Source organism: Tachyglossus aculeatus, chromosome 6 (assembly GCF_015852505.1).
Source record: "Tachyglossus aculeatus isolate mTacAcu1 chromosome 6, mTacAcu1.pri, whole genome shotgun sequence".
NCBI lineage: Eukaryota > Metazoa > Chordata > Mammalia > Monotremata > Tachyglossidae > Tachyglossus > Tachyglossus aculeatus.
This window is the reverse complement of record NC_052071.1, coordinates 15,678,441-15,706,365: the sequence shown is the minus strand read 5'-3', so window position 1 is coordinate 15,706,365 and position 27,925 is coordinate 15,678,441. Positions and strand designations below refer to the sequence as shown.

The 27,925-nt window shown below is 50.5% G+C and overlaps 1 protein-coding gene, 1 long non-coding RNA gene and 2 other non-coding genes across 4 annotated transcripts in view; 1 reads left to right on the top strand and 3 right to left on the bottom strand.

Annotated features, from left to right (window-relative positions):
- The window catches only part of IRS4 (insulin receptor substrate 4), a 28,864-nt gene extending 25,002 nt beyond the window's left edge, over positions 1-3,862 (bottom strand). Inside the window, exon 1 of the mRNA XM_038747682.1 lies at positions 533-3,862. Within this exon, the coding sequence (XP_038603610.1) occupies positions 533-3,860 (3,328 nt within the window). The 5' untranslated portion in view covers positions 3,861-3,862. The remainder of the gene's footprint in view (positions 1-532) is intronic.
- Positions 3,863-4,485: 623 nt separating this feature from the next.
- LOC119929652 overlaps positions 4,486-27,925 on the top strand; it is a 152,594-nt gene continuing 129,154 nt past the window's right edge. Inside the window, exons 1-2 of the long non-coding RNA XR_005451573.1 lie at positions 4,486-4,549; positions 6,845-6,915. This is a non-coding gene — a long non-coding RNA (uncharacterized LOC119929652). The remainder of the gene's footprint in view (positions 4,550-6,844; positions 6,916-27,925) is intronic.
- LOC119930287 lies at positions 17,044-17,180 on the bottom strand. Its single transcript, XR_005451769.1, has one exon. It is a non-coding gene; the product is annotated as a small nucleolar RNA SNORA7 (small nucleolar RNA).
- LOC119930180 lies at positions 25,962-26,099 on the bottom strand. The gene has a single exon (XR_005451668.1). It is a non-coding gene; the product is annotated as a small nucleolar RNA SNORA7 (small nucleolar RNA).

Sequence of the window (27,925 nt, the reverse complement as noted above, 5' to 3'; positions counted from 1 at the left end):
TTTGGGTCCCCCCCCCCCCAAAAAAAAATCACTCAGGTGACAAGGAGTTCTCCCCGAACGACAAAGTACTCAGAGTCCCCAGTCCCTACTAAATCCCCAAATTCAAGCAGCAGGTGGAGACAACTAGAAAGGCCTGGAAATCCAACCTTCTAGTTGATTTTATCCACTGGGAACCGGTGGACGGGACTCAGCCGCCCATCTCCTGGACACGTAGGGGATGGGAGAAGTCACGCATTTGGGTAACAGTCAACGCTAGCCCCCCGGTTGGGGTGGGCCCTAGTAAACCCTAACTCTGCTCCGTCTACCCTGGGACCCCTTAGCCATTCAGAGCCGAAGCCCCTACTTACGGTCAAATGCTACCGAGCGGGAAGGAGATCATCTGTGGGGCGCCTCAGCCCTGCAGAATAAACTCTGTAACTGTCCCCACATCATCCGATTCCTCCCACCGCCCCGGGGCGTCAGGGTAAGGTGACACGAACCACCCAGGGGGCCTCTTTCCGGCTAAGGGAATGAAAGTCTGAAGCTTACAAACCTTTTCTTGCGGAATTACACTTTAAACCATCCGATCTGGAGAAGTCTATGCTTACGTAAGCTCCGCTGTCCAAATTCGCGGTACCGTTTTGGAGGGGATGGCAGGTCGGGGCGGCGGGGACGGCGGCGGCGACGACGGCCGGGCCGCCGGCCTCACCGTTTAGGGAGTCCTCCCGTAAATTCAGGGCGATGTAGTTTAAACCGTTCTGAAAGCCGGTCGAGGTGTCCCTGGACATCTTGCTCTCCTGCCCGTCGGCCGGGCCCTCCTCCGGCTTCAGCCAGACGTTGTCAAAGGAGGCCGAGCTGTGTCTCTTGCTGCCGTCGGTGAAGAAGGAGGAGGAGGAGGAAGAGGAGGAGGAAGGGGCCCCGGTTCCCGCGGAGGAGGAGAAGGTTTCGGAACTGTGGCGCCTCCGGCCCTGGGGGTCGGCCCGGATGACCTTGGGTCCCACGGGGGGCTCGGGGCGGGGCCCGGGGAAGCAGGGGCCACCGGGGTACCGGCCGACGACGACGGAGGGAGGACTGTCGCCTCCTCGGACGGCGCCGTTGGCCTGGGGGGCGAAGGGCAGGGGCGGCGTCCCGGCCGGGTTGAACGTCATCTCGGTGTAGTCGTCGGTCCCGCCGCCGCCGCCGCCGGCGACGCTCGCGCACGTGGTCCCGAACGCCAGGCGGGCGTAGTCGGCCGCCGCCGCCGGCGGGCTCCTCGCCGGGCGGGGGCCCGCCCCGTAGGGCGGCCCGTCGGCCGGGGAGCCGGAGAGCCCCCGGCCCGCCCTCGGGGACCGGACGTCGAGGTCCACGCTCATGTAGTCGGAGAGGGGCGACCGCCTGGCGTCCCCGCTGGAGCCCAGCGACGACGGGGACCCCTCGGCCGACAGGGAGTACGGCGTGGGGCTGGCCTTGTCGCTCGAGTCGATGTTGATGTAGTCCCCGGGGCTGGCCGGCTCCGGCGGGGTGGCCCGCTCGTAGGGGCCGGGCCCGGCGTGGCTCCCCCCGGGGCCCAGGGGGAGCCGCGTGGGCCTCGCGGCCCGGCCCGGGCCCGGCCCCTCCTCCGGCGGGGGGCTCGGCGGGGCCGCGGGGCCCCCCCGGCCCAGCAGCCTCCCGGGGGAAGCCATCGGGACGTACTCGCTGTGGTCGTCCTGCCCCGACAGGGCCTTGAAGCTCCTCGGCAGGGAGAAGTAGGCACTCAGGGCTCTGGAGAGGGAGTGGGCTGGGCCGCCGGGCCCGTCGGCCGCGGGCCTGGGGGCGGCGGAGCCCCCGGGGGACATGTCCATGTACTCGCTGTTGCGCCCCTTGTCGCCGGGCCCTCGGGGCGGGGGCCCCGTCAGGGGGCTCCGGAGGGGCGACGAGCCGGCCCGGGGGTACATCATCACATAGCCCCGCGAGTCCGCCTGAGACGAGGACGACGACGAGGAGGGCGACGACGACGGCGACGGGGACCAGGGGCCGCCCCAGGCTCTGGGGGCGGGGACGCCCCGGGGCGCCATGGGCAGGTAGTCGCCGTGGCCGGCCGGCGGCGGGGTGGCGGCGACCCCGGGCAGCATGGGCATGTACCCCTCCTCCCTGGCCCTGGCCCGGCCCTGGAGGTCCCGGCCGTCCTCGGGAGCGGGGATCCCCCGGGGCCGGGGCGGGTCGGGCCCGTCGTCGGGGGCGGCCGGCGGGCCGGTCCTGGCCCTGGTCAGGGAGTACGTCCTCTTCCGCAGGCCCTTGTCGGCCTCGAAGCCCCCGTCGGGCTCGGGCTCCTGCTGCAGCAGCAGCCAGTGCTCCCTGGGGTGGGGGTGGCGGGGGTGGGAGTGCTGCTGCTGCTGCTGCTGCTGCTGCTGCTGCTGCTCCCGGGGGGGGTCCGGCTCCTCCCCGCCGGGGCCGGGCCGGTGGGCCGGCCGGGGGCCCATGGCCATGTAGTGGCCGAGGCCCGGCTCCTCGCGGATGGGCGGGGTGTTGGACAGCGAGTCCGGGGTGCCGCTCCGCACGCGCAGGTAGCGCGGGTCCCCGGGGCTGGACCCATACTCGTCGGAAGAGGCCAAGCCCCCGTCGCCCGGGGAGCCGCAGCAGGCGGCCGAGGCGCTGGCGGGTCGGGGCGCCGGGTCCGGGCCGGACCCCGGGGAGACGCTGACGGGGCTGGTGGCGGCCGGGAGGTGGGCCACGGGCAGCGAGGCGGAGCGGGCGTGCTGAGGGCCGCCCAGGACCGCCCGGGCCGAGCGGGCCCCGCCGGGGCCTTCGGGCCGGCCCAGGCCCAGCCGGGCCGCGTTCAGGTGCATCAGGCTGCCCGTGACCGAGCGGAACGGCCGGGCCATGGTCCCCTCGCCCTCGCTGGACGTGCGGAACCTGTAGGCCCCGCTCTTGGCGTTGGCGGCGGCGTTGGCGGAGGCGTTGGGCGGCGTGCCGTCGGTCCTCGGCCTCCTGGGCAGGCCCGCCTGGCTCGGGGGCAGGTGTCCCAGGTGGCGCCGCGTGGACAGGAACGAGATGGGGTTGGTGCCCGACGACTGGCTCTTGCTCCGCGGGCGGAACTCGGCGAAGGCCTTGAGGGCCTTCATGGTCTCCAGGAAGGTCTCGTGCATGTTCTGGGCCACCACCGAGTCGTCCACCTGCATCCACAGCTCGCCGGGCCCGATGGAGGCGGAGCGGCCCACCTCGAGGAAGAAGAAGTGCTCCGAGTGGCCGCAGCGCCGGATGCTGAGCAGCTGCAGCTGCACGCACGGGGCCTGGGCGTTCAGCCGGACCAGCTGCACGGCCTTGCTGGACAGGCACAGCCTGTAGACGCCGCTCAGGTTCTTGCTGTGGCCCAGGCCCTTGGGCTTCACCTGGACCTGCCACACCTCCTTGAAGCCGGGGCTGGGCCCGTCCTCGTCGTCGTCGTCGTCGTCGCCGCCGGGCGGCTGCGGGGGCTCGGCGGCCTCGTCCTCCCCGGCCTCCTCGGGCCCGGGCCGGCCCCGGGCCTGGCCCATGAGGCGGCTGAGGGCCTGGAACCAGCTCTCCTGCTCCTGCTCGCTGTCGGCCACCATGGCGAAGTAGTCGTCCTTGGTGTACAGGGCGATCAGGTGGCGGTGCTTGGCGTCGGCCCGGCGGCTGACCGTGAAGCACTGGTACAGGGGGATGACCCGCTTCGGGGGCCCGCCGGAGGCCTGCCCGGAGGAGGAGGCCCGGAGGCTGCTGCGGAACTTCTTCTCGCTCTCGTAGTACTCCAGGCGGGCCGGGGCCAGCCGGCTGGCGGCCCGCAGGACGAAGTAGCGCTTGTGGCCGTGCTTCTGCTTGCGCAGGTAGCCGCACTTCCTCACGTCCTCGCCGGCCGGGGGCAGGGGGTCCCCGCCGCTCTCCTCGCCGCCGCTGCCCCCCATGCCCGCGCCCGGGGAACTGGCCATGAGGAGGGGATGGAGGACCGGGAGGGGGGGGGGACGGGAGGGGGGCGGCCGCAGCTCCCGCCGCACGTCTCACCCCCTCCCCCGCCCGCCACACACTGAGCCCGGCCGCCGGCGGCGGCGGGCAAAACAACACGTGACCGCCCCCTCACGCGGACGCCGCGCGCGCCTGCGCCGCCACGCCCGCACCAATGGGAGACGCGCCCCCGCGGGAGGGGGCGGAGCCACGCCTTGAGAAGCAGCCCTGCCGGCCAATCGGCGCTCGGAGCGGCCGCCGCGGAGGGGGGGGCCGCCCTCCAGCGCGCGGGAAGCGCCGAGGCGGGGGGGGCGGGGGGGGGGAGGGAGGGGCGCGCCTGCGCGCTCGGGCGACGGTTTGTTTGTTTATTTGGAAAGGCAGGTGAAAGCGGAGCCGGCCGGCGATTGGCCGGGAGGCGGACCAATGGCGGGCCGCGGTGGGGAGGCGGCGAGGAATGCGGTGGGGTGGGGGGGTGGGGGGGGGAGGCTCCGGCAGGTCGCGCACGCGCGTAAACAAGCCCGCGCGCGCGCGGCCGTTAACGGCCGAGTGAGCCGTGCGCAAAACCCGCCCCTCCCCCCCCATTCCTGTCAGGGGCCTCGTGCCCGCCCCTCTTGGGGCCTCCGCCGCCTCACGAGGAGGGAGAGGAAGGGAGGTCGGTTTTTATCATCGTTAATTATATTATTTTATTATCGTTAATTAATCATGAAGCGCTTAGTAGGTCTCTGCGCACAGTAGGCGCTCAGTAAATGCGATTGATGATTAATAATAATAATAATAATGGTTTTCATTAAGCGCTTACTACGTGCTGAGCGCCGTTCTAAGCGCTGGGGGAGATACCAGGTCATCAGGCGGTCCCCCAGGCCTCACCCCCATTTTACAGACTGGGTCACTGAGGCCCAGAGAATTGAAGGGACCGGCCCAAATCGCTTCACATGTTCATTAGAATAATAATAATAATAATAATGGTATTTTTTAAGCGCTTACTACACGCCAAGCACTGTTGTAAGCGCTGGGGGAGATACATGGTCATCAGGCAGTCCCACAGGCCTCACCCCATTTTACAGACTGGGTCACTGAGGCCCAGAGAATTGAAGGGACTGGCCCAAATTGCTTCACATGTTCATTAGAATAATAATAATAATAATGGTTTTTGTTAAGCGCTTACTACGTGCTGAGCACTGTTGTAAGTGCTGGGGGAGATACAAGGTCATCAGGTGGTCCCCCAGGCCTCACCCCCATTTTACAGACTGGGTCACTGAGGCCCAGAGAATTGAAGGGACCGGCCCAAATCGCTTCATATGTTCATTAGATTAATAATAATCATGGTTTTTGTTAAGCGCTTACTACGTGCTGAGCACTGTTCTAAGCGCTGGGGGAGATACAGGGTCATCAGGCGGTCCCCCAGGCCTCACCCCCATTTTACAGACTGGGTCGCTGAGGCCCAGAGAATTGAAGGGACCGGCCCAAATCGCTTCACATGTTCATTAGAATAATAATAATAATAATGGTTTTTGTTAAGCGCTTACTACGTGCTGAGCACTGTTGTAAGCGCTGGGGGAGATACAAGGTCATCAGGCGGTCCCACGTGGGGCTCATAGGCCTCATCCCCATTTTACAGACTAGAGTGGCCCAGAGAATTGAAGTGGCCAGCCCAAATCACTTCACATGTTCAGTAGAACAATAATAATAATAATAGTAGTAATAATAATGGTATTTCTTAAGCGCTTACTACATGCAGAGCACTGTTGTAAGCGCTGGGGGAGATACAAGGTGATCAGGTTGTCCCACGTGGGGCTCACAGACTTAATCCCCATTTTCAGGGGAGGTAATAATAATACTGATTATGGTTTTTGTTTAGCACTTACTATGTGCGAAGCACTGTTGTAAGCGCTGGGGGAGATACAAGGTCATCAGATTGTTCCACGTGGGGCTCATAGGTCTCATCCCCATTTTACAGACAGGGTCTCTGAGGTCCAGAGAAGAGAAGCGACAGGCCCAAAGTCACACAGCTGCCAAGTGGCAGAGCCGGGATTAGAATAATAATGGTATTTCTTAAACTCTTACTACGCGCTGAGTACTGTTCTAAGTGCTGGGGGAGATTCAAGGTGATCAGGTTGTCCCACATGGGGCTCACAGACTTAATCCCCATTTTACAGATGAGGTAATTATAATAATAGCATTTGTTAAGCGCTTACTACGTGCGAAGCATTGTTCAAAGCGCTGGTAACAGACCCAGAGAAGTGAAGTGACTGGCCCAAAGTCACCCGGCTGACAAGTGGCGGAGCTCGGATTAGAACCCACGACCTCTGACTCCCAAGCCCGGGCTCTTTCCTCTGAGCCACGCTGCTTCTTTACAAATGCCCTAGTTAATTAATTCAGTCGTATGTATTGAGCACTTACTGTTTGCAGAGCACTGTACTAAGCGTTTGGGAAGTACAAATCGGCAACATATAGAGATGGTCCCTACCCAACAATGGGCTCACAGTCAAAAAAGGGGAATTAATGACAATATAACCTGGGGCAGGGTCTGTGCTTGTATGCACCCCAGCACTTTGTACAGGGAAACAGTCCCCGTCCCTCGTGGAGCTCACAGCTCTGATCCCCGTTTTACAGATGAGGTAACTGAGGCCCAGTGAAGTGACTTCGCCAAGGTCACATAGCAGACAAATGGCAGAGTCGGGATTAGAACCCATGACCCTCCGATTCCCAGCCCGTGCTCTAGCTACCACGCCGTGTTTCTCCCTTTCCAATGGGTGAGCCCTAATATCTTTAAAAAAAAATTCACCTCCAGGAGGTGATTATTACCTCTCCCGCTGACCCTAGAGAAACTGGGAGAGCTTTGCTTAACTTCTGCGTACAAGCAGGCACAATTAACAGCCGAAAATGGAGAGAAATTTACATCCGAGACCTGGACCGAGCACTAGCGAGATCCCTTGTCTTCTCCTAGGACTGGAAAACCCGAGTTTGGAATTAAGGAAACGTGCTACCTGGGGGACCGGATCGGCAACACGCAAAAAGGTAATAATATAATATCCTTCTCTGGAATCGATGTCATGATTGTTTTGTTCATCCCAGCCTCGACTTGGGCAAAAGGTGCAAAATGCAATAAACATTCACAGTCAATTGAGCCTTTTACATATCATAAAAAGAGGCCCTCTGCCTGCCCTAAAGGAATCTTTAAAGAAAAGACTGGATGGGGGCTGCTTCCTACTCTTTGTCCCCTTAACCCCACAAAGCACCCTCATTTAGAAAGGAGGGATAATTTGGTGTTCTCTAAAGAGTGCTTGGGAAAACGGGGACGAATGTTTAAGAAAGAGTCTGTCCCTTGTAAAAGGTGCAGGCGACTTGTTTACCCCAAGTGAGACTTTCAACACCAGCATCTTAAGAAATCTCGCAGTCTCAAACTCTTTAACTTAGAGCATAAAATGAAGGCAGTTGGTTCGACCAACTTTTTCCGTAAGGTAAAGTCTAGGTAAAAGCCTGCCACATTGTAACTGGTAGTATTTATCCAACTCTCGATTATCTCTGCTACTGGAGAAAGATGTAGCATGAAATGTCTAGAAACCTGACTAATTTTAGGCACCAAGTTTTAAAAAATTGTACTCTTCCAAGCACTCAATACAGTGTTCTGCGGATTAAGCGCCCACTAAGTACCATTAATAAATCACCTTCCTCCCTCAAACTTTCACAAGTTTTTAAACAAGTACCGTGTCGCCAAATGCTTATTCTGTTGCTGCCCTGATGGAATTAGTAACACCATCATCTTACTTAAGTGCTGGCTTGGTAACTTGAGATCTGTGGGAGCACTGGCAATGATTGAATGAACGAATGAATGAATGAATTAACCGAGGGGCAAGGCAGTGTACTAAGAGCTTGGGAGAGAAAAGTGTAACAATAAACACATTCCTTGCCCACAACGAGCTCAAAGTCTAAAGGGGGAGATAGATGTCATCAATATAAAAAATAAATAACTGACATGTACATACGTGCTGTGGGATTGATCATTCAGTGGTACTTATTGAGTTCTTACTCTCTGCACTAAGTGCGTGCTTGGGAGAGTACAATACAACAGAATTTAGATTAGAGATTACTTGGGGGAGGTGCCCGGAGGAGCTATGATCCCAGAAATGGAGGAGAATTTATTATATTGTTGTGTTGTACTCTGCCACATGCTTAGTACTGTGCCCCGCAAACAGTAAGCATTCAATAAGTATGACTGAAATGTGTTTTGTTGGATAAGAAGGGAGTTCCAGGTAGAAGGGAGGGCATGAGGAAGAAGTTGGTGGTGGGAGAGACAAGATCAAGAGGAACAGCATGGCTCAGTGGAAGGAGCACAGGCTTGGGAGTCAGAGGACGTGGGTTCTAATCCCCGCTCCGCCACTTGTCTGCTGTGTGACCTTGGGCAAGCCATTTAACTTCTCCGTGCCTCAGTTACCTCATCTGTTAAATGGGGATTAAGACTGTGAGCCCCAGGTGGGACAACCTGATTTCCTTGTATCTGTCCCAGAGTTTAGACCAGTGCTTGGCATGTAGTAAGCGCTTAACAAATACCACAGTTATTGTTATCATCAAGACACCACGAGTTGGTTTGCTTGAGAGGAATGTAGATTGCAAACTGGGGAGTATTGAGAGAAGAAAGTGGGAGAGAGAAAACCGATTGAGGGCTTTAGAATTAATGGTCAGGCTCGATGCAGGGAGGATCGGGTCAGCACTGGAGGTCGTTGAGAAGTGAGGAGATTTGTGCAGAATGAGATTTTAGTAAACTAATCCCGGCGCTAGGGGAAATATGGGCCAGAGAGAGCGGAAGCAGGGAGGTTGGCGAGAAGGATGATTAAGTAGCTGAGCCGGGATACAAGGGCCTTGACCCCCGTGGTGGCTCTTCAGGTGGGGAGAAAGGGACAGATGCTGGAAATGTTGAGGAGGAAAAACCAGAGGACATTGCAGTAGACTGAGTGTGAGAGGTGAAATAGAGCAAGAAGTCAATTCAAAGCTTACAGACTCCGGGGACAGGGAGGATGGTGGGGTTCTCGACTCTGATGGGGAAAGTTAGGTGGAGGAGGGAATCAATCAATCAATCAATCAATCAATCGTATTTATTGAGCGCTTACTATGTGCAGAGCACTGTACTAAGCGCTTGGGAAGTACAAATTGGCATCACATAGAGACAGTCCCTACCCAACAGTGGGCTCACAGTCTAAAAGGGGGAGACAGAGAACAGAACCAAACATACCAACAAAATAAAATAAGTAGGATAGAAGTGTACAAGTAAAATAAATAAATAAATAAATAAATAGAGTAATAAATATGTACAACCATATATACATATATACAGGTGCTGTGGGGAAGGGAAGGAGGTAAGACGGGGGGATGGAGAGGGGGACAAGGGGGAGAGGAAAGAAGGGGCTCAGTCTGGGAAGGCCTCCTGGAGGAGGTGATCTCTCAGCAGGGCCTTGAAGGGAGGAAGAGAGCTAGCTTGGCGGATGGGCAGAGGGAGGGCATTCCAGGCCCGGGGGGTGACGTGGGCCGGGGGTCGATGGCGGGACAGGCGAGAGCGAGGTACAGTGAGGAGATTAGTGGTCGAGGAGCGGAGGGTGCGGGCTGGGCAGTAGAAGGAGAGAAGGGAGGTGAGGTAGGAGGGGGGCGAGGTGATGGAGAGCCTTGAAGCCGAGGGTGAGGAGTTTCTGCCTGATGCGCAGATTGATCGGTAGCCATTGGAGGTTTTTGAGGAGGGGAGTAATATGTCCAGAGCGTTTCTGGACAAAGATAATCCGGGCAGCAGCATGAAGTATGGATTGAAGTGGAGAGAGACACGAGGATGGGAGATCAGAGAGAAGGCTAGTGCAGTAGTCCAGACGGGATAGGATGAGAGCTTGAATCAGCAGGGTAGCGGTTTGGATGGAGAGGAAAGGGCGGATCTTGGCAATGTTGCGGAGCTGAGACCGGCAGGTTTTGGTGACGGCTTGGATGTGAGGGGTGAATGAGAGAGCGGAGTCGAGGATGACACCAAGGTTGCGGGCTTGTGAGACGGGAAGGATGGTAGTGCCGTCAACAGAGATGGGAAAGTCAGGGAGAGGACAAGGTTTGGGAGGGAAGACAAGGAGCTCAGTCTTCGACATGTTGAGCTTTAGGTGGCGGGCGGACATCCAGATGGAGATGTCATGAAGGCAGGAGGAGATGCGAGCCTGGAGGGAGGGGCAGAGAGCAGGGGCAGAGATGTAGATCTGGGTGTCATCAGCGTAGAGATGATAGTTGAAGCCGTGGGAGCGAATGAGGTCACCAAGGGAGTGAGTGTAGATTGAGAACAGAAGGGGACCAAGCACTGAACCTTGGGGAACCCCCACAGTAAGAGGATGGGAGGGGGAGGAGGAGCCTGCAAAAGAGACTGAGAAAGAACGACCGGAGAGATAAGAGGAGAACCAGGAGGGAAGATGAGGAGTGCCTTTTTGAGGGTTTGAGGTGACAGTGGGGCATTCAGATAAAGCTGTCCCAGAGGCAGGAGGAAATGTGAGGGTTGCAGAGGGCGACTGGTCAGGGCTAGCGAGGTACATTTTGGAGTTATCTGCACAGAGGTGGTAGTCGAGGCTTAGGAAGTGGATGAGCTCCCCAAGGGAATGAGTATAAATGGAGAAGAGAAGGGGACTCAGAAAACAGTCCTGAGATTAGGGGGTGAGGCAGAGAAAAAGCTGGCAAAAAAAGACTTGAGAAGGTTCAGCCGGAGGTAAGAGGAGAATCAGGAGAAAACCGGGGCAGCGTAAAACTGAGGTTAGATGGAGTTTCCAGAAATCAGTCGATCAGTCAATCGTCTTTATTGATCGCTCACTGGATGCGGAGCACTCAGAAGAAGGAAAGAGTCCACAGTGTCAAAGGCAGATGAGAGATTGGGGAGGTTTAAATCTCTCAGCCACCTCTAATACTCATTCCTTCTCATCTTCATCCTCACTGCTCTTGTAAATATATGTATTTATTTGTCCCTTTATTTATTTTGATTTCTTCAGTTGTAATAATAATAATAATGATGGCATTTGTTAAGCGCTTACTATGTGCAAAGCACTGTTCTAAGCGCTGGGGGGGATACAATGTGATCAAGTTGTCCCACGTGGGGCTCACAGTCTTAATCCCCATTTTTACAGATGAGGGAACTGAGGCTCAGAGAGTTGTAGATTCCTCTCGGTCTGCCTCCTTCCATTCGAGTGTAAATTTCTTGTGGGTAGGGAATGTGTCGCTTGCTTATTTTGTATTTCTCAAGTGCTTCTTTGTCTAGTGCATCGCACCCAGTGGGCGCTCAATAAATACCACTTCTGCCGTTGGGTAGAAAGGGGATTGGTCATTGGTGAGTTTGGAGAGGCCCGAGGCCAGATCAAAGAGGATCATAGAGGGAGTTGGAAGAGAGGAAGTGGAGGCAGTGGGTGGAACAGAAGCCGTTTGAGAAGTTTGATAGGAATGGGAGGGGGAAGACGGGATATAATAATAATAATGGCATTTGTTAAGTGCTTACTGTGTGCTAAGCACTGGGATAAGGACTAGGGAATCCGGTTGTACCCATGGGGCTCAAAGTCTTAATCCTCATTTTACAGATGAGGTAACTGAGGCTCAGAGAAGTGAAGTGACTCGCCCAAAGTCACACAGCAGACATGTGGCGGAGCCGGGATTAGAACCTGGGATTTCAGACTTCCAGGGGTCTTTCCATGAGGCCATGTTGAACTCAAGGGTACAGTGGGGTCCAAAGAAGGTATTTTTAGGATAGGGGAATCCCTTTTAAGCTTTGTACTTGGGGCAAAATATGCAGGGAGAGGAAAATCACACAGCATACTTCTGTTCAAGTGTCTGAAATCAGTCAATCAATCAATGGTATTTATTGAGCGCCTGCTTATGTGCAGAGCAGTGTACTAAACACTTGGGAGAATACAGGACAACAGAATTAGCAGGCACGTTCCCTGCCCATAACGAATGATTCCCCACTGCCACTCAGGAGCAGTAATATTATCCATCGACCGAATTCATTGAGTGCTTACTATATATAGAACATGGTACTAAGCGCTTGGGTATTAAGCGCTTATTTTGTACAGAGCAGGTTTTGATTCTCCATTTAGGGCGGGAGATAAGGCTCCCAGGATTCCTCTTTGCCAACTCACTCCTAACGGCCGGGCTGGGGAATAAGGGTTTATTATTTGTTTGGGTTTGAAATAGAGTATTCCAAATCATCACAACAGTTCTTCTGTCCTAGGCTCCGGAGGGTTAGCAGTGCACCTTTCAGAAGCCAAAAAGAGAAAGGCCACCCTCTCCCCCTATTTTTTTTCTCTATTTGAAAGAGGTGTACCCCAGTTTTGAGCAGAGAACCAGACAGTCAGGAGCAGCTTGTGTTATTAACCACCTCCTCTGCAGTCCCCAACTCAGCTCTTTAACGCAGGTTGAAGAGCTATGCTGGAGAGAAAAGCAGCAGCAGGGACCCATCTTTAGCCTCCAGTTGACCCCCCTCAAATGGCACTTAACAACCGCAATGCTCTCCTGGCACGACATCCTTTTTCTGGCACCCAGCAAGATTTTCCTGTCCCTCTCACCTCTTCACTGAATGAAGGGATTCCTAAGAATTTTTTATGTAATTGTTAGGCACTTACTAGGTGCCAGGCACTGTTCTAAGAGCTGGGTTAGATAAGAGTAATCAGGTTGGACACAGTCCCTGTCCCACGTGGGGCTCACAGTCTTCACCTGCTTTTTCCAGATGAGCTCACTGTGATCCAGAGGAGTTTAAGTGACTTGCCCAAGGTCCCACAGCAGACAAGTGGCGGAGCTGAGTTTAGAACCCAGGTTCTTCTGACTCTGAGGCCTGTGCTAATAATAATAATAATAATAATAGTATTTTTAAGGGCTTACTATGTGCCAAGCACTGGTCTATGTGCTGGGGTAGATAAAAGGTAATCAGTTTGTCAATCAATCAATCAATCAATCGTATTTATTGAGCGCTTGCTGTGTGCAGAGCACTGTACTAAACACTTGGGAAGTACAAGTTGGCAACATATAGAGACAGTCCCTACCCAACAGTGGGCTCTTGTCCCACGGGGGGGCTCACAGTCTTAATCACCGTTTTTTTCCAGATGAACTCACTGTGGCCCAGAGAAGTTAAGTGACTTGCCCAAGGTCACAAAGCAGACAAGTGGCAGAACCAGAATTAGAACTCACGTCCTCCGACTCCCAAACCCGCGCTCTTTCCATTAAGCCACGCTGCTTCCCGTAGTAGTAATGGTACCTTTTAAGTGCTTACTCTGTGCCAAGCACTGGGGTAGATACAAGTTAATCAGGTTAGACACAGTCCCTGTGAAGTGACTTGCCCAACGTCACACAGCGGACATGTGGCAGAGCCAGGATTAGAATCCATGACCTTCTGAGTCCCAGGTCTGGGCTTTATCCACTACGCCATGCTCTATCCAGTAGGTCCCACTCCTAGACCCTTAAACCCTCACTGTTCTTCCTCTAAGCTGAAGGCAAGAATCAGGTTCAATGAACCTTAATTGGTTCAATGAACCTTTAATTCAGTTTCTCCAATTATAAAATGGGAATAAAGAAGAATTGCTCCTAATACCACTTTCATATTAGTGAGTTAGTGTTTTCAAGACATTTTAAATTCTCAGTGCAATTTATTGAGACCACTGTGTGCTAGAGAGAGAGAGAGAGAGAGAGTGTGTGTATCTATACACACACATACCAGTCCTTCATCTTCAGAGAAGAAACCATTGATGGTGAGGTTGATGTGTGTGTGCATGTGTGGCTAAGAAGACAAATGTGAGACCCATAGACCTGGCCACATTGTACAAAAAAAACAGGCCATCCTGCTACAGGTTTTAACGGCCGCAAAATTATTTCCCCTATTATTGACTTCTCCATCATTTTGGCTAGGACAATCTGGATTCTTTTCTTCGCTTATCTATACTATAACGCACTATGAAAGGATTAATGTTGAGCCCAATCCTGTGCCCTTCCCCGAAAGAGAATGGTCAACCTTAAGTCAGCGTACGGACCCGTCTGCCCAGTTTTGGAAGACGGAGGGGGAGAAAAAGCAGTGGGGAAGGGAAAGCATTTCTTACCAAATGGAATGTAAAGACCTGCAGGCGCAGACCATGGAATGGAAACGTGGTTGGGGCAGGGATCAAGCTGAGCCACTAGTGCTGTTGGTGTTTCATTCATTCATTTTTTCAGTTGAATTGATTGAGTGTTTACTGTGTGGCAGAGTGTCAGACTAAGCGCTTGGGAGAGTACAATGTAACTATAAACAGACATGTTCCCTGCCCACACTGAGCTTACAGTCTGGGAGGGAGACGGACATCAATACGAATGAATCAATTGCAGATACGTACATAAGTGCTATGGGGCTGGGAAGGAGGATGAATAAAGGGAGCCAGTCAGGGTGATGCAGAAGGGCGTGGGAGATGAGGAAAAGGGGGACTTAGTCTGGAAAGGCCTCTTGAAGGAGATGTGCCTTCAATAAGACTTTGAGGGGGAGAGTAACTGTCTGATTTGAGGAGGGAGGGCATTCTGGGCCAGACGTAGGATGTGGGCCAGTGGCTGGTGGCGAGATCGAGGTACAGTGACATCCACATCCCCATAAAACAGAAGCACCTTACTATGGGCTTTAAAGCACTCTCCCACCTCACCTTGCTACTCTCCTATTACAGCCCAGCCTTCACACTTCATTCCTCCAGCACCAACCTACCCAATACACCTAGATCTCGTCTACCTCGCCTTCAAGCCCTTGTCCACGTCCTCCCTCTGACCCCCTTCATATCCAACAATCTATCCTTTCCCCTCCTTCCAAGTCTTATTAAAATCAAACTTCCCTCATTTCCCCTACTCCCGCACCCTTCTCCAGCACCTAGGCACTTGATAGTCACCCTCCCTCAGCCCCATTGCACTTGTGTACATAGCTGTAATTTATTTTAATGTCTGTTTCCCCATCTCAACTGCAAACTCCTGGTGGGCAGGGAGCATTGTCTACCAACTCTTTTGTATTGTGTTCTCCCACTGCTCTGTACACAGTAAGTGCTCAATAAATACCATCGATTGGTTGACTTTTCCATTTGGAAGAGCAGCCACTTCTTCCTTCCTAAATTTGCTCTCCTATCTTTTAGCCAGTTTTCTCTCTGTGTCAGGACATTCCATCGAATTCAATGGCCTTCAGTTTCTAAATGCCTGTAGAATGGAACCTTGACAGTGATCTTGGAAAAATCTGAACATATTACTCTCAGGGTTTTCCCTCTATCTACAGGCTCTTTCACACACACACACCCCCACCATGATTTCAGTGAGGTCATGGTCTTTCCATGTTCCCATGTTGAATTTCATGAATTAAGTGCTCATGGATGCTAAACTTCTTAATCGATTTTACTGACTTCCCAGCTAGGGAAGTAAGACTAGTCTGTGATTCCAGGTTCACTTCAAGAGTTGTTCTTGTCTCTGGGGGTTTCACTGGCACACCCTTACCCCCAGCCATAGATTACAATAACAATAGCTTATCGAATCTTGCCAAGAGTTCCATAACTTCCCTCCAAGTTCCTTTTTTTTTTTGGTATTAAGTGCTTACCCTGTGCTGGGATTCGAACCCAGGTCCTTCTAACCCCCAGACCCAGGCTCTATCCACTAGGCCACTCAGTGTTCTTTCAGAAGTCTCGGTGGTTGCTTTACAGTCCTGGTGAGTTGCTACATCTAGTTCATCAGTTGGGTCAAAAGCATGTTGGATGGTCATCCTGGCCAGATGCAGTTCTTCCAGTGTCACATCTGCTTTGGTAAAACAATTCATGTATGGAATCTCTCAAGCAATTTCCTTTCTAGGTACCTAGCTAAAGAAATACTGGAGCCTCTCAATGATCATATTTTCATCCCCAAGTGTAATGTTTATCCCTCGATCAGCATTGATCACCTCTCCGGTTTTCTTCTTTCGGTATATTTGAAGAATATTTAATTACATTCTTGCAGAGCACTCTTAAAGCCTGCCTAATTTCCTACTTGTACCTCACCTCCCATTTTGTTCTCATTTATGTGAGCTTCCCATTTTTTAAAGGCTAATAATTATGGTACTTGTTTTATTATTATTATTATTATTATTATTATTTATTATTATTATTTTATTTATTTTTATTATTGCGTGCCAAGCACTGTTCTAAGCAGTGGGGTACATGCAAGTCATTCAAGTTGGATACAGTCCCTGTCCCAAATGGGGCTCACACTCTTAATTCCCATTTTACAGGTGACGTAACCAAGACCCAGAGAAGTGAAGTGACTTGCCCAAGGTCACACAGCAAACAAGTGGAGAAGCTGGGGTTAGAACCCCAGTCCTTCTAACTTCCAGGCCTGTGGTCTATCCACCAAGCCACCTAAAGGATGACATTTTCTCTCGGTTGACCTTTTTTACCTGTATTTATTTAACTCCTGTTGGGTACAGTACACCATACTCGGTGCTTGGGGAAGTGCTACAGGAGCACAAGACATGTTCCCTGCCCAAGAGGAGCTTGAATTCTATCTGGGAGACAGACCTAAAATTATTTACAATTGGAATCTGAATAAAGTGAATGTTCAGCTGAATATATGTGTATACACAAGTGCTGAGGATGGCTATAAGTAAATTCATTCAATTGTATTTACTGAGCGCTTACGGTGTCACAAGGACCGGAAATGGCTGTCAGTTGATATGAATCAAGGCGTTAAATTAATTGTGGAAGTAGCGTGGCCTCGTGAAAAGAGCAAGGGCCTGAGAGAGGACCTAGGTTTTCATCTCGGCTCTACTGCTTGTCTGCTGTGTGACCTTGGGTAAGTCACCTAACTTCTCCATTACCTCATGAAAATGGGGATTAAGACTGTGAGCCCCACGTGGGACATAAACCGTGTCCAACCTGATTAACTTGTATCTATCCCAGCATTTAGTACAGCGCAATGTCTTGCCTTATGCCGTCGAGTCGTCTTCGACCCATAGCGATGCCATGGACACATCTCTCCCAGAACGCCCCACCTCCACCTGCAATCATTCTGGTGGTGGATCCAGGGAGTTTTCATGATAAAAATACAGAAGTGGTTTACCATTGCCTCCTTCCACACAGTAAACTTGAGTCTTTATCCTTGATTCTCTCCCATTCCGCTGCTGCCCAGCAAAGATGAGTTTTGACTTGTAGCAGAGTGCTTCCGCTCACTAGCCACTGCCCAAGCTAGGAATGGAATGGATATGCCTCTGCCTGACTCTCCTTCCTGTAGTCGAGAGTGGTAGAGTAGTGGGAACTCTCCAGGTGTGACCCTGAGAGGGGAGTACAGCACATAGTAAGCACTTAATAAATACCATAAAATAAAAAAATCAGGAGTGGGGTTTGAAGAGGGCTTGGAAGGTGGAGAGGGCTGAGGTTGGGGGAGGAGGGGGTTGGGGAGAAGGGATATTCCAGGTTTGGCAGGCAGAATGAGCAAGAGGTCAGAGTCAGGAGGAAGGCTTGGGGTGCAGGAAGAGTATGAGTTGGGGAGTAGCAGATGAGGAAGCACTTAGTACAGTGCTCCGCACACAGTAAGTGCTCAATAAATGCGATTGAATGAATGAATGAAAGTTGGGGAAGACCTGGAAAATGAAGAGCGTGGCTCAGTGGAAAGAGCCCGGGCTTTGGAGTCAGAGTCCATGGGTTCAAATCCCGGCTCCGCCAATTGTCAGCTGTGTGACTTTGGGCAAGTCACTTCACTTCTCTGTGCCTCAGTTACCTCATCTGTAAAATGGGGATTAAGACTGTGAGCCCCCCATGGGGCAACCTGATCACCTTGTAATCTCCCCAGCACTTAGAACAGTGCTTTGCACATAGTAAGTGCTTAATAAATGCCATTATTATTATTGTTATTATTATTATGAAGAGCCTCGAATCCAGTGGGAAGGAGCCTACGTTCCATATGGAGAATTTCAAGGAGCGGGAGACAGCCATTGAGCCATGTTTCGGGAAGGAGACCCAGGCGCCAGCGAGGGGTGTGAACTGATGTGGAGAGAAGCTGGAGGCAGGGGGACCAGTTAGCAGACCGATTCAGTAGTCTAACCGTGCAAGGCATCTGTTTGGTCCTCTGGTTCTTAGGTTTGGTGGCAAACGTTTTAACAGGTCTTCGAAAGCAGTAATTATAATAACAGTCATAATTGTATTATCTGGTAAGCGCTTACTCTGTGCCAAGCACTGTACTGAGCGCTGGGGTATATTCAAGATAATCATATCCCTCATGGAGCTCACAGTCTAAGTAGGAGGGAGGAAAGGTATTCAACCCCTGGCTCATGTCCTTCCACTGGCCTGGAATGCCCTCCTTCCACTCATCCGCCAAACTAGTTCTCTTCCTCCCTTCAAAGCCCTACTGAGAGCTCACCTCCTCCAGGAGGCCTTCCCAGACTGAGCCCCCTTTTTCCTCTCCTCCTCCCCATCGCCCCCCTGCCCTACCTCCTTCCCCTCCCTACAGCACTTACATATATTTGTACAGATTTATTAATCTATTTATTTTACTTGTACATATTTACTATTCTATTTATTTTATTAATGATGTGCATATAGCTACAATTCTGTTTATTCTGACGATTTTGACACCCGCCTACATTTTTTGTTTTGTTGTCCATCACCCCTTCTCGACTGTGAGCCCGTTGTTGGGTAGGGGCCGTCTCTATATGTTGCCAACTTGTACTTCCCAAGCGCTTAGTACAGTGCTTTGCACACAGTGAGTGCTCAATAATATATGATTGAATGAATGAATTAATGAATCCCCATTTTGCAAATGAGGGAACTGAAGCACAAAAAAGTTGAGTGACTTCCCCAAGGTCAAGCAGCAGACCAGTGGCGGGGCCGGGGTTAGAACGCAGGTCCTCTGACTCCCTAGCCTGTGTTCTTTCCATTAATAATAATAATGATGGCATTTGTAAAGCTCTTACTATGTGCAAAACACTGTTCTAAGCATTGGGGAGCCACCCTACTTGTCTAAAATGGTATTTTGTAACTGCTTCCAGACTTTTAGCAGCCCCCTTGGTTTTGTGGGGGGTTTTTTTAGCTCTTCTTTCAGCTTCTTCCTAATTAAAGTCCACATTTTTCCTAGTGTCCTTGTCTAAAATTCAATATCCCTGTATTGGGATACTCCGGGCCCCCAGCAAGAATGTTAAATTTGATCCTCTTACCCCCACGTTCACTTGTGGAGAAATCTCAGCCCCTTCTCCTTCCTGTCAACAGAAAAGAGTTCTAGAAATCTGAAATCCCGTGAGCTCTCACCAGAGAGAAACCCAGCTGCAGCTGTATTGTTTCTCCTCCTTTTTGGCGAATTTACAAGTTCAGTAACTCTTCAGAGCCCATCTGAAGAGTAAATAGTCGACAAAGTGCAGCCGTATTTTGAAGGGCGTCTAAGGTCAGGTTCAAAGGGTTGTGTGGGTGGAAAGATGTAAAATCAAAGGTTGCGGTGAATTGTGTGGTTAGGCAGCAAACCCTTTCCCCTGACCCCACTCCTGCCATGCAGTCCCCCCTGATATTACCATCCCTGTGGGGTCGGACTACCTGTACAGTGCAGGCTAGGTACATTTCCAGAATGCCAAGTTACTGAGTGAAACTGCCAGAGGGAAGGACTTCAGGGGATGGGTGATGTCTCACTGTTGTAGCCAGGGGACAGAACTGAACCAGAGTCTTGACCCCTCCCCATCTGGAAAAGTGTAAAATGGTTACCTCATGGGAACCTGGGAAAAGAGCCAAAATTCCTTCTGGGTTGTCTGACCCCATGCTATTTGGCATAAGAGAATAGCTAATATCAACTTTTGGGTCATCTTTGCTAGAGACAGACAGAGACAGGGACTCCTCACCCGCCCTCACTTGACAGAGCTTTGGGATTTAGTTGATTGCCTAGTCCTTCTGGTACCTCTAAGCTTTCTCCTTTTGGCATCCCTAAGCTTTTCCTGAAATGTAATGATAATAGTGGTATTTGTTTAAGCGCTTACTAGGTGCCAGGCGCTGTACAAAGCACTGGGGGTGGATACGTGTAATTTATTTATTTATATTAATGTCTATTTCCCGTCTAGACTGTAATCTCATTGTGGGCAGGGAATGTGTCTGTTATACTCTCCCAAGCGCTTAGTACAGTGCTCTGCACACAGTCAGCGCTCAGGACGTGCAGTCGACTGACTGACTGACTCCTTGTGGCACCCCTCAGTTTTTCCTGAAACTTCCCGGTCCTGAGGCGAAGGTACACTTTTGTTGCTCCTGTGGAACTGCTCACCGGACTGATAAACTCAGATGGAGATTTCTCCATCCAGGCCCGGACGAGCTCGTTATCTGTCCCCACTCCCGCTCCTCTTCCATCTCTCGGGCCCAGGGCTAAGTCCAGCAACAGCAGGAGCTGCTAGGAAAAGGCAGGAAACCTTTGGACTGGTGCTAATGCCAGCATGGAGGAAACTGGGGCGCCTCTTCATCCTAAATGTGCCCCTATTTGACGAAGATTTGACGAAATCCTGCCAGAGCATCAACCCGATTAGCTTGTTATCTGCCCCAGCTCTTAGTTTGGTGCCCGGCGTATATTAGTCGCTTAAAAAATATCATAAAAAAGAAACAACAAAAAAACCTGCAGCCCTATCTGCACCGTGGGCAGATTGACTCCAAAAACTAGGATATTTTAGGGCTCCTCCAGGGCTTGAGAAGCAGTGTGGCTCGGTGGAAAGAGCACGGGGCTTGGGAGTCAGAGGTCATGGGTTCTAATCCCAGCTCCCCCACATGTCTGCTGTGTGATCTTGGGCAAGTCAGTTAACTTCTCAGAGCCTCGGTTCCCTCATCTGTAAAATGAGGATGAAGACATGGGACAACCTGATCACCTTGTATCCCCACCAGCACTTAGAACAGTGCTTTGCATATAGTAAGTGCTTAACAAATGCTATCATCATTATCATTATTATTATTATTATTAATAAATCTTTCATGGTGGAATACGATGCAAACTGTTTTTTTTTATGGTATTTGTTAAGCACTTACTATCAGTCAGTCGGTCAATAGTGTTTATGGAGCACTTACTATGTGCAGAACACTGAACTAAGCATAACAATACACAGACAAGTTCCCTGCCCACACCGAGCTTACTATGTGTCAAACACTGTTCTAAGCTCTGGGGTAGGTACAAGTTAATTAGTTCAGGCACAGTCCCTGTCCCGCACAGGGCTCACAGTCTAAACAGGAGGGAGGACTGGGCTTTAATCCCCATTTTCCAGTTGAGGAAACTGAGGCCACTTGCCCAAGGTCACACAGCAAGCAACTGGCAGAGCTGGGATTAGAACCTAGGTCCTCTGACTCCCAGCCCCGTGCTGTATCCACTAGGCCCACACCGCTTCTGTCGTGACAGCTGAGGAATAATTGCTGAGATGTAGTTAGAGTCTTTGATTGCAAAGACCAAATATTTGTTATGCATTGCCTGAATGATTTATAAAGTTTCTCACTCTCTCCACTTGTTTGGAAAATCTGGAGCAGTGGAACAAGAAAGCATTGTGACGCAGGGAAATAAGCGGGTGTGAATCACCACATTTGCCATAAATAAACATGTTTACAAGAGTGCATTTGAACGTTGACAGTCACCATCACTTTACTTGGGATTCCAGTGTTTCTACAGTATAATTTTAACATTTGAATAATTAATCATGAACATAGGTGAATGCAGTCTTCCCAGTCTTATCTTGCTACTTCTTCCCAGTGCCCTGTAGTGTATGGGATCTTCATGATCTTTTCTGTCTTTGGATTTATGTAGAAACAGTTTGGGGACTTGGACCAGTCAGTCCGTCAATCCGTGGACTTTATTGGGCGCTTACTGTGCACAGAGCACTGTACTAAGCGTTTGGGAGAGTAATACTAGTAATGATAATGGCATTTGTTAAGCACTTACTATGTGTCAAGCACCATTCTAAGCTCTGGGATAGACAGAAGATTATCAGGTTGGACACAGTCCCTGTCCCACGTGGGGCTCACAGTCTTAATCCCCATTTTACAGGTGAGGTAACTAAGGCCTGGAGAAGTAAAGGTCACCCAGCAGACAAGCGGCGGAGCCGGGATTAGAACCCAGGTCCTTCTGACTCCCAAGCCCATGCTCTATCCACTAGGCCACGCAACAGAGTCGGTAGACACGTTCCCTGCCCACAACAAGCTTACAGTCTTCCACAGGGCCCAACCCACAGCTTCATTTTCCATCTAACAGAAGGCGCCCACGCAACTGATTCTCTGTCAGCGTTTGAGCCATTAGAGGTCACATATCCAAGGGAGTGTTTGCATTTTCTTGCCGGCCTCCCGATTGGTCCAGAAGGCCACCCCATTGTCAGCTGCCTCCCAACAACGCCCGCGACTCGGTTCCCCTCATCCCACCGTCCAGCTGGGGCCTGGCTCCTGATTTGGGAGGGAGACCAGCTCCAACCCCTTGTGATGTCCCTGGCCAGTGGTCTTGCTTCCAAAATCTACCATAATATGGAGAGGTCAGGAGAAGCAGTGAGGCCTAGTGGATAGAGCCCGGGCCTGGAAGTTCCAGGGTTCTGGGTTCTGATCCCAGTTCTGCCGGGCTTGAGAGTCAGAGGTCATGGATTCTGTCACTTGTCAGCTGTGTGACTTTGGGCAAGTCACTTAACTTCTCTGTGCCTCAGTTACCTCCTCTGTAAAATGGGGATTAAGACTGTGAGCCCCACTTGAGACAACCTGATCACCTTGTATCCTCCCCAGTGCTTAGAACAGTGCTTTGCACATAGTAAGCGCTTAACAAATGCCACCATTATTATTGCTGTGAGACCACGGGCAAGTCACTTCACTTCTCTGTGCCTCAGTTACTCATCTGGAGAGTGAGGATGAAGACTGTGAGAACTATGTGGGACAGGAACTGTGTCCAATCTGATCAACTTGTATCTATCTCAGCATTTGGTACACTGCCTGCCACATAGTAGGCGCTTAACAAATACCATTTTTTTATGGGACCTGTCGGGTCTGTTGGAAAGGTTTTTCACACTTGAAATAACCATGTATGACCGAAGCCTAACAGTCTCTAACAAACCAGACATTCACAGGGAGGAGGCTGGACCTTGATGTGTTCTCTCTCTCTCTCTCTCCACACATACACACTCTCACTCTTTTTTTCTCTCTCTACACACACTCTCACTCTCACTCATTCTTTTTCTCGCACTCGCTCACTCTCTAGCAGACTGCATCGTAGGCTTTTATTAGAAACCATCTTTTGCCAGTCCGAGACCCTGCCCCTACACATTTGGAGATAACTGGTCTAGTCCAACTGGTAGGGCCATAGACAGGTAGGGTCCTTCAATGATCCACTGGACCAGCTGACTATCAGAGAGGCTGAATGACCAGGATGAACTCTGGGGCTAAAGTGGAAGGATGTCTCCATAAACATTTCCTTGCTCTTTTTTTTAAAATGGCATCTCTTGAGTGCTTGCTATGTGTCAACCCCTGGGGTTGGACACAGTCACTGCCCAGCATGGGGCTCACAGTAGGAGGGAGAACAGGTGCTGAATCCCTAGTTTTACAGTTGAGGAAACTGTGGCCCTGAGAAGTGAAGTGACTTGCCCAAGGTCACACAGCAAGCAACTGACAGAGCTGGGATTAGAACCCAGCTCCTCTAACTTCCAGGCCAGTACTCTACCCACTAGGCCACGCTGTTTCTCCGCATGGCATTCGACCCACAAGCGTTCGTTGAGGCCAAGTGTTCAAAATGAATATTCCATGGGAAAAATCCTCCGGAAAATACGATTTCCCCAGGTAGGCGTGATGTGCCGTGGCAGAAGCGTTGATTTTCTTATGAATCGAAGTCCTGAGCCACGTCGGCAACGTCAACATTTTTAAAAACAGCCTGAAGACGGGGTGTGTTAAGTGTTAAAATTCTTTAGCGACTCAACCGCATCCCAGTTCTCATCCAAAGGCAGCCTTCTAAAATTAACGTGGACTGCGATCACAGTGGATAATCAAGAGGTACAGTTTCACGATTAAACTGCTTGCTATGTTTACTATGAACAAACATGTACAAGCAAGTAAAGCCAAAGCCAAAAGAAGCGCCACGGGAGAATTCTCCTTCTCGCCTGACAGGGGCAGGACAGTTTTGTGCGTAGAGTATATGGGCTTTGGTTTTGCCCATATACAGCACACAGGAAATGCTCAAGAAATATCACTGCTTCATTGAATTGCATCCTCTGGATGAATGGGAGGTCTTGATGAACATTTTGAGAGGCGTTCGGATACCTGGGGTAGTGTGGCGAATGAGGATTCTCTGTGCACAGAGGTAACTTGGGAGTAGTTAGTTACAACAGCTTAGCATCCTGCTGTCCCTCTGAACCACAGGGTTGGAACTTAGACTACTTTCAAACTGGAGAAAATCAGGCCCATTGTTAGCATTAATGGTAATCTGTTGTGGTGTGGTTGAAAATGGAGACATAACTCAGTTTAAACTTGGACCTGTTCCGCATCTTTTAAAAGATAAAACCATACATTTTGGTAACACCCCTCCCCCCTTAAGTAAATGTAACACTCAGTGTACCCAAACACAATGACTAAATCAGTTAACTGGCAGAGTTCATTGTAACAAGTTCAATCAGGTTATTTTGCAGGTGAGTCCAATTTGCCTGTTCATAAATTAGCCTAAAGGAGGGATTGGGTGATTTGGTTTCCACCAAATACTGAAAAACTTCATTGTTCTTCAAGCTCAAGATGATTCATGCTGAATGCCCCGTGACCAAATCAAGTATTTGGAATCTCTAGGATAAATATGATTATTCTATTAATAGTTAAAACGTTCCATTGAATGCAGTGAGTTATTCTACCCTGCCGGATTTTTCTTCCTACCATCCTGTGATTTACATGAGAACAAAAACTCGGATTCAGAAAGCCTCCCCCCTCCCCACCCCCTTTTTTTTAAACCAAAATGCAAAATGTTACCAACAAGAAGGTGATGATGAGCCTTAAAAGAATGTATTATGTTGCAATAAGTTGAAACAACAGGCAATTGTTCATCATTCAATATTTACTGTAACTGTAGCTGGAGCGCTTGTTGTCAAGGACAACATTTGTTTATGCTTGTTAATCATTCATCCTTGTCAGAGATTATTCACATGAGATTATTTTATTTTTTTATAAATGGAGACCAGACATGCCTCACAATGGCTCACAATTATCGAACTAATAGCTGCACAGTTTAAAAGGGCTTTATCACTTAATCCATCATGGATTCCCTTTTCCCCTTGATTCCCCTTGATGCCGCCATGAGTGGCCTCGCAAACCGGTAAATTTGCAAGATTAAGATAAAGGTGGCAAGAGGATGTGTCTCCCCTACTTTAGGCAGTCTATTTAGTTCTCTTTATTCCAGAGTCTTTTTCAAATACAAAGGAAGGGGAAGAAGAAAAATGGATTGCTCAAAATGAGATTAACCTTCCTTCCCGGTATATGACTGCGAGGTTAAGTTTTCCGTGGGGACTTTTAGTCCGGCAACTCTGACCATGCATTACAAATAGCTCAAACCAGGGCTGCTTCCTTCTTATGAAACCCTCTTACCCTGCTGAAAGGAGACCCAATCTCAAGGGGCAACACTGTGAAATTTCCCCCTGAGTTTCTACATCTGCGGTGAGGCTAGATTTTCAACCGAAACCTGAATACAGATCGTTCTCCTTTTGTGGACAAGTAGAGGGCCTGTTGCGTTATTAACATTCAGGAAGCAACAAATGATGACAAAAGTTTGAGTCCAGAAATAGTCTCATGGAGGAAAGAAACCCTCAATTTTTGTTTTTTGTTGGGAGTTTTTTTGTCGTTTAATGGTATTTTGTAAGGGCTTATTATGTACCTGGCACTGTACCAAGCACTGGGGTCTTGTTTTGCCTTATGCTGTTAAATCATCTCCGACCCATAGAGACTCCATGGACACATCTCTCCCAGAACGCCCCACCTCCTTCTGCTTCTGTTAAGATAATGTATCCGTAGAGTTTTCTTTGTAAAAATACGGAATTGGTTTACCCTTGCCTTCTGCCACGCAGTCAACCCGAGTCTCTGCCCTTGACTCTCTCCCATGTCGTGCTGCCCAGCATAGGTGAGTGTTTTATTTGAAGCAGATTGCCTTCCGCTGGCTAGCCACTGGCTAAGCTAGGAATGGAATGGGTATGCCTCTGCTCGACTCTCCCTCCCGTAGTCGTAACTGGTAGAGTACTGGAAACTCTCCAGATGCCATCCTGAAAGGAGCACCGCTGGGGTAGACACAAGCTAATCAGGTCAGACACAGTCTCTGTCCCGCATGAGGCTCACAATCTTAATCCTCATTTTACAGATGAGGTAACCACGGCATGGAGAAGTGAAGTGATTTACCCAAGGTCACGCAACAGACAGGTGGCAGAGCCGGGATTAGAACCCAGGTCCTTCTGATTCTGGGTCTGTGCTCTATCCACTCGGCCCAACAGCTTCTCAGTGTGTTATTATTATTAGAGCTGTTAAGTGGCCCTTTCCATCCAGCGGAGGAACTCTCCCCAACTGTTTCAAGGCTCATCTGAGGGAATTCTTCCCGAGGTTCATCCTCCTCCTAGAACCTTTTATTGGATTTTGGAACTGAAACTGTGAGTGCGCCAAAAAGTGAGAAAAAGAAGATGAAGTTTGAGGATAAAAGACACTGAACCCATGAACTAAGATCCAGATTCAGTCTTTACAAGAGTTTAACTTTTCTAAATCTACCAATCAATCAATCAGTCATATTTATGAGTACTTACTGTGTTTACAGCACTGTAGTAAGCGCTTGGGAGAATACAGTATAACAGAGTTGTTGGACATATTTCCTGCCCACAGTGCGCTTACAGTCTAGAGGGAGCTTTTCTAACTCTTTCTCTCCAAGTTTATTTCATCATGTTTGTAAATGAATGAAAGGAAAAAAACCCCTCAATATCCTCCACCCTAACCTCAGTGTGGGTTTTTTTTTTTGTTCAAATGGTATTTGTTAGACACTTACCATGTGCCAAGCACTGTACCAAGTGCTGGGATGGATACAAGCACATCAGGTTGGACACCGTTCCCATCTCACATAGGCTCGTAATGTTAATCCCCATTTTCCAGATGAGGTAAAGGAGGCACAGAGAGGTGAAGTGACTTGCCGGAAGTCAAACAGGAGACAAGCGGAGGAGCCGGAGTTAGAACCCAGGTCCATTAGACTTCCTTATATCCACTAGACCACACTTCTCTCTTTTTATCTCCTGCAGTTAGCAGTACTGATAATCGCTGAACATCAATCTGACCCTAAAAGTGGCTTCTGGTTGCTCCTCAAATCAAAGAACAAAGATATGCCAGAGTCTACACCAGCCCTGTCCCTCGCACTCTCCTCCCGGTCTACGCCATCCTCTACTCTCTTTCCCACTCAAACAAACCCACATACACAGTTCTTCTGCTTTTGAGCCAATGACCTCCCCAAGCCTGGATTTCCCAACCCTCTTCTGTCAAACCCCATTCTGCTACTTCTCCCAAAATCTCTCCAAAACACGTCTCCCGCAAACCCGCTCCATCGTTCCGGCTACAACCGCCCACTCCAGCTACAACCGCCGCCTCCAGCAACCTTAACTCTCTGGAAAACTGGGATTTCTATTTGTCTTCCCCGGTACTCTCATCCAATTATACTTCCAGGCCTTTGTGTTGGCGTGTTTCCCTCATTCGATTGTAACCTCCTCGAGAAATTTAAGAAAGATCAGGTTTTAATCCTTCTGTTGGTTAACCACTTTAAAACCCACAAAATGTGAGTTTGTGAATTGCCCAGGTGCTGGTTTGGTGGAGCTGGAGGGCAGTTGATTTCAGAAACTCGAAAAACAAGTTGTCTCTGAAGCTACTCGGCTCTGGGGTCTTGGGACTTCATTCATTCATTCATTCAGTTGTATTTATTGAGCGCTTACTGTGTGCAGAGCACCGTACTAAGCGCTTGGGAAGTACAAGTCGGCAACATATAGAGATGTTCCCTACCGAACAATGGGCTCAGTCTAGAAGGGGAAGACAGACAACAAAACAAAACATGTAGACAAGGCGTCAAAACCATCAGA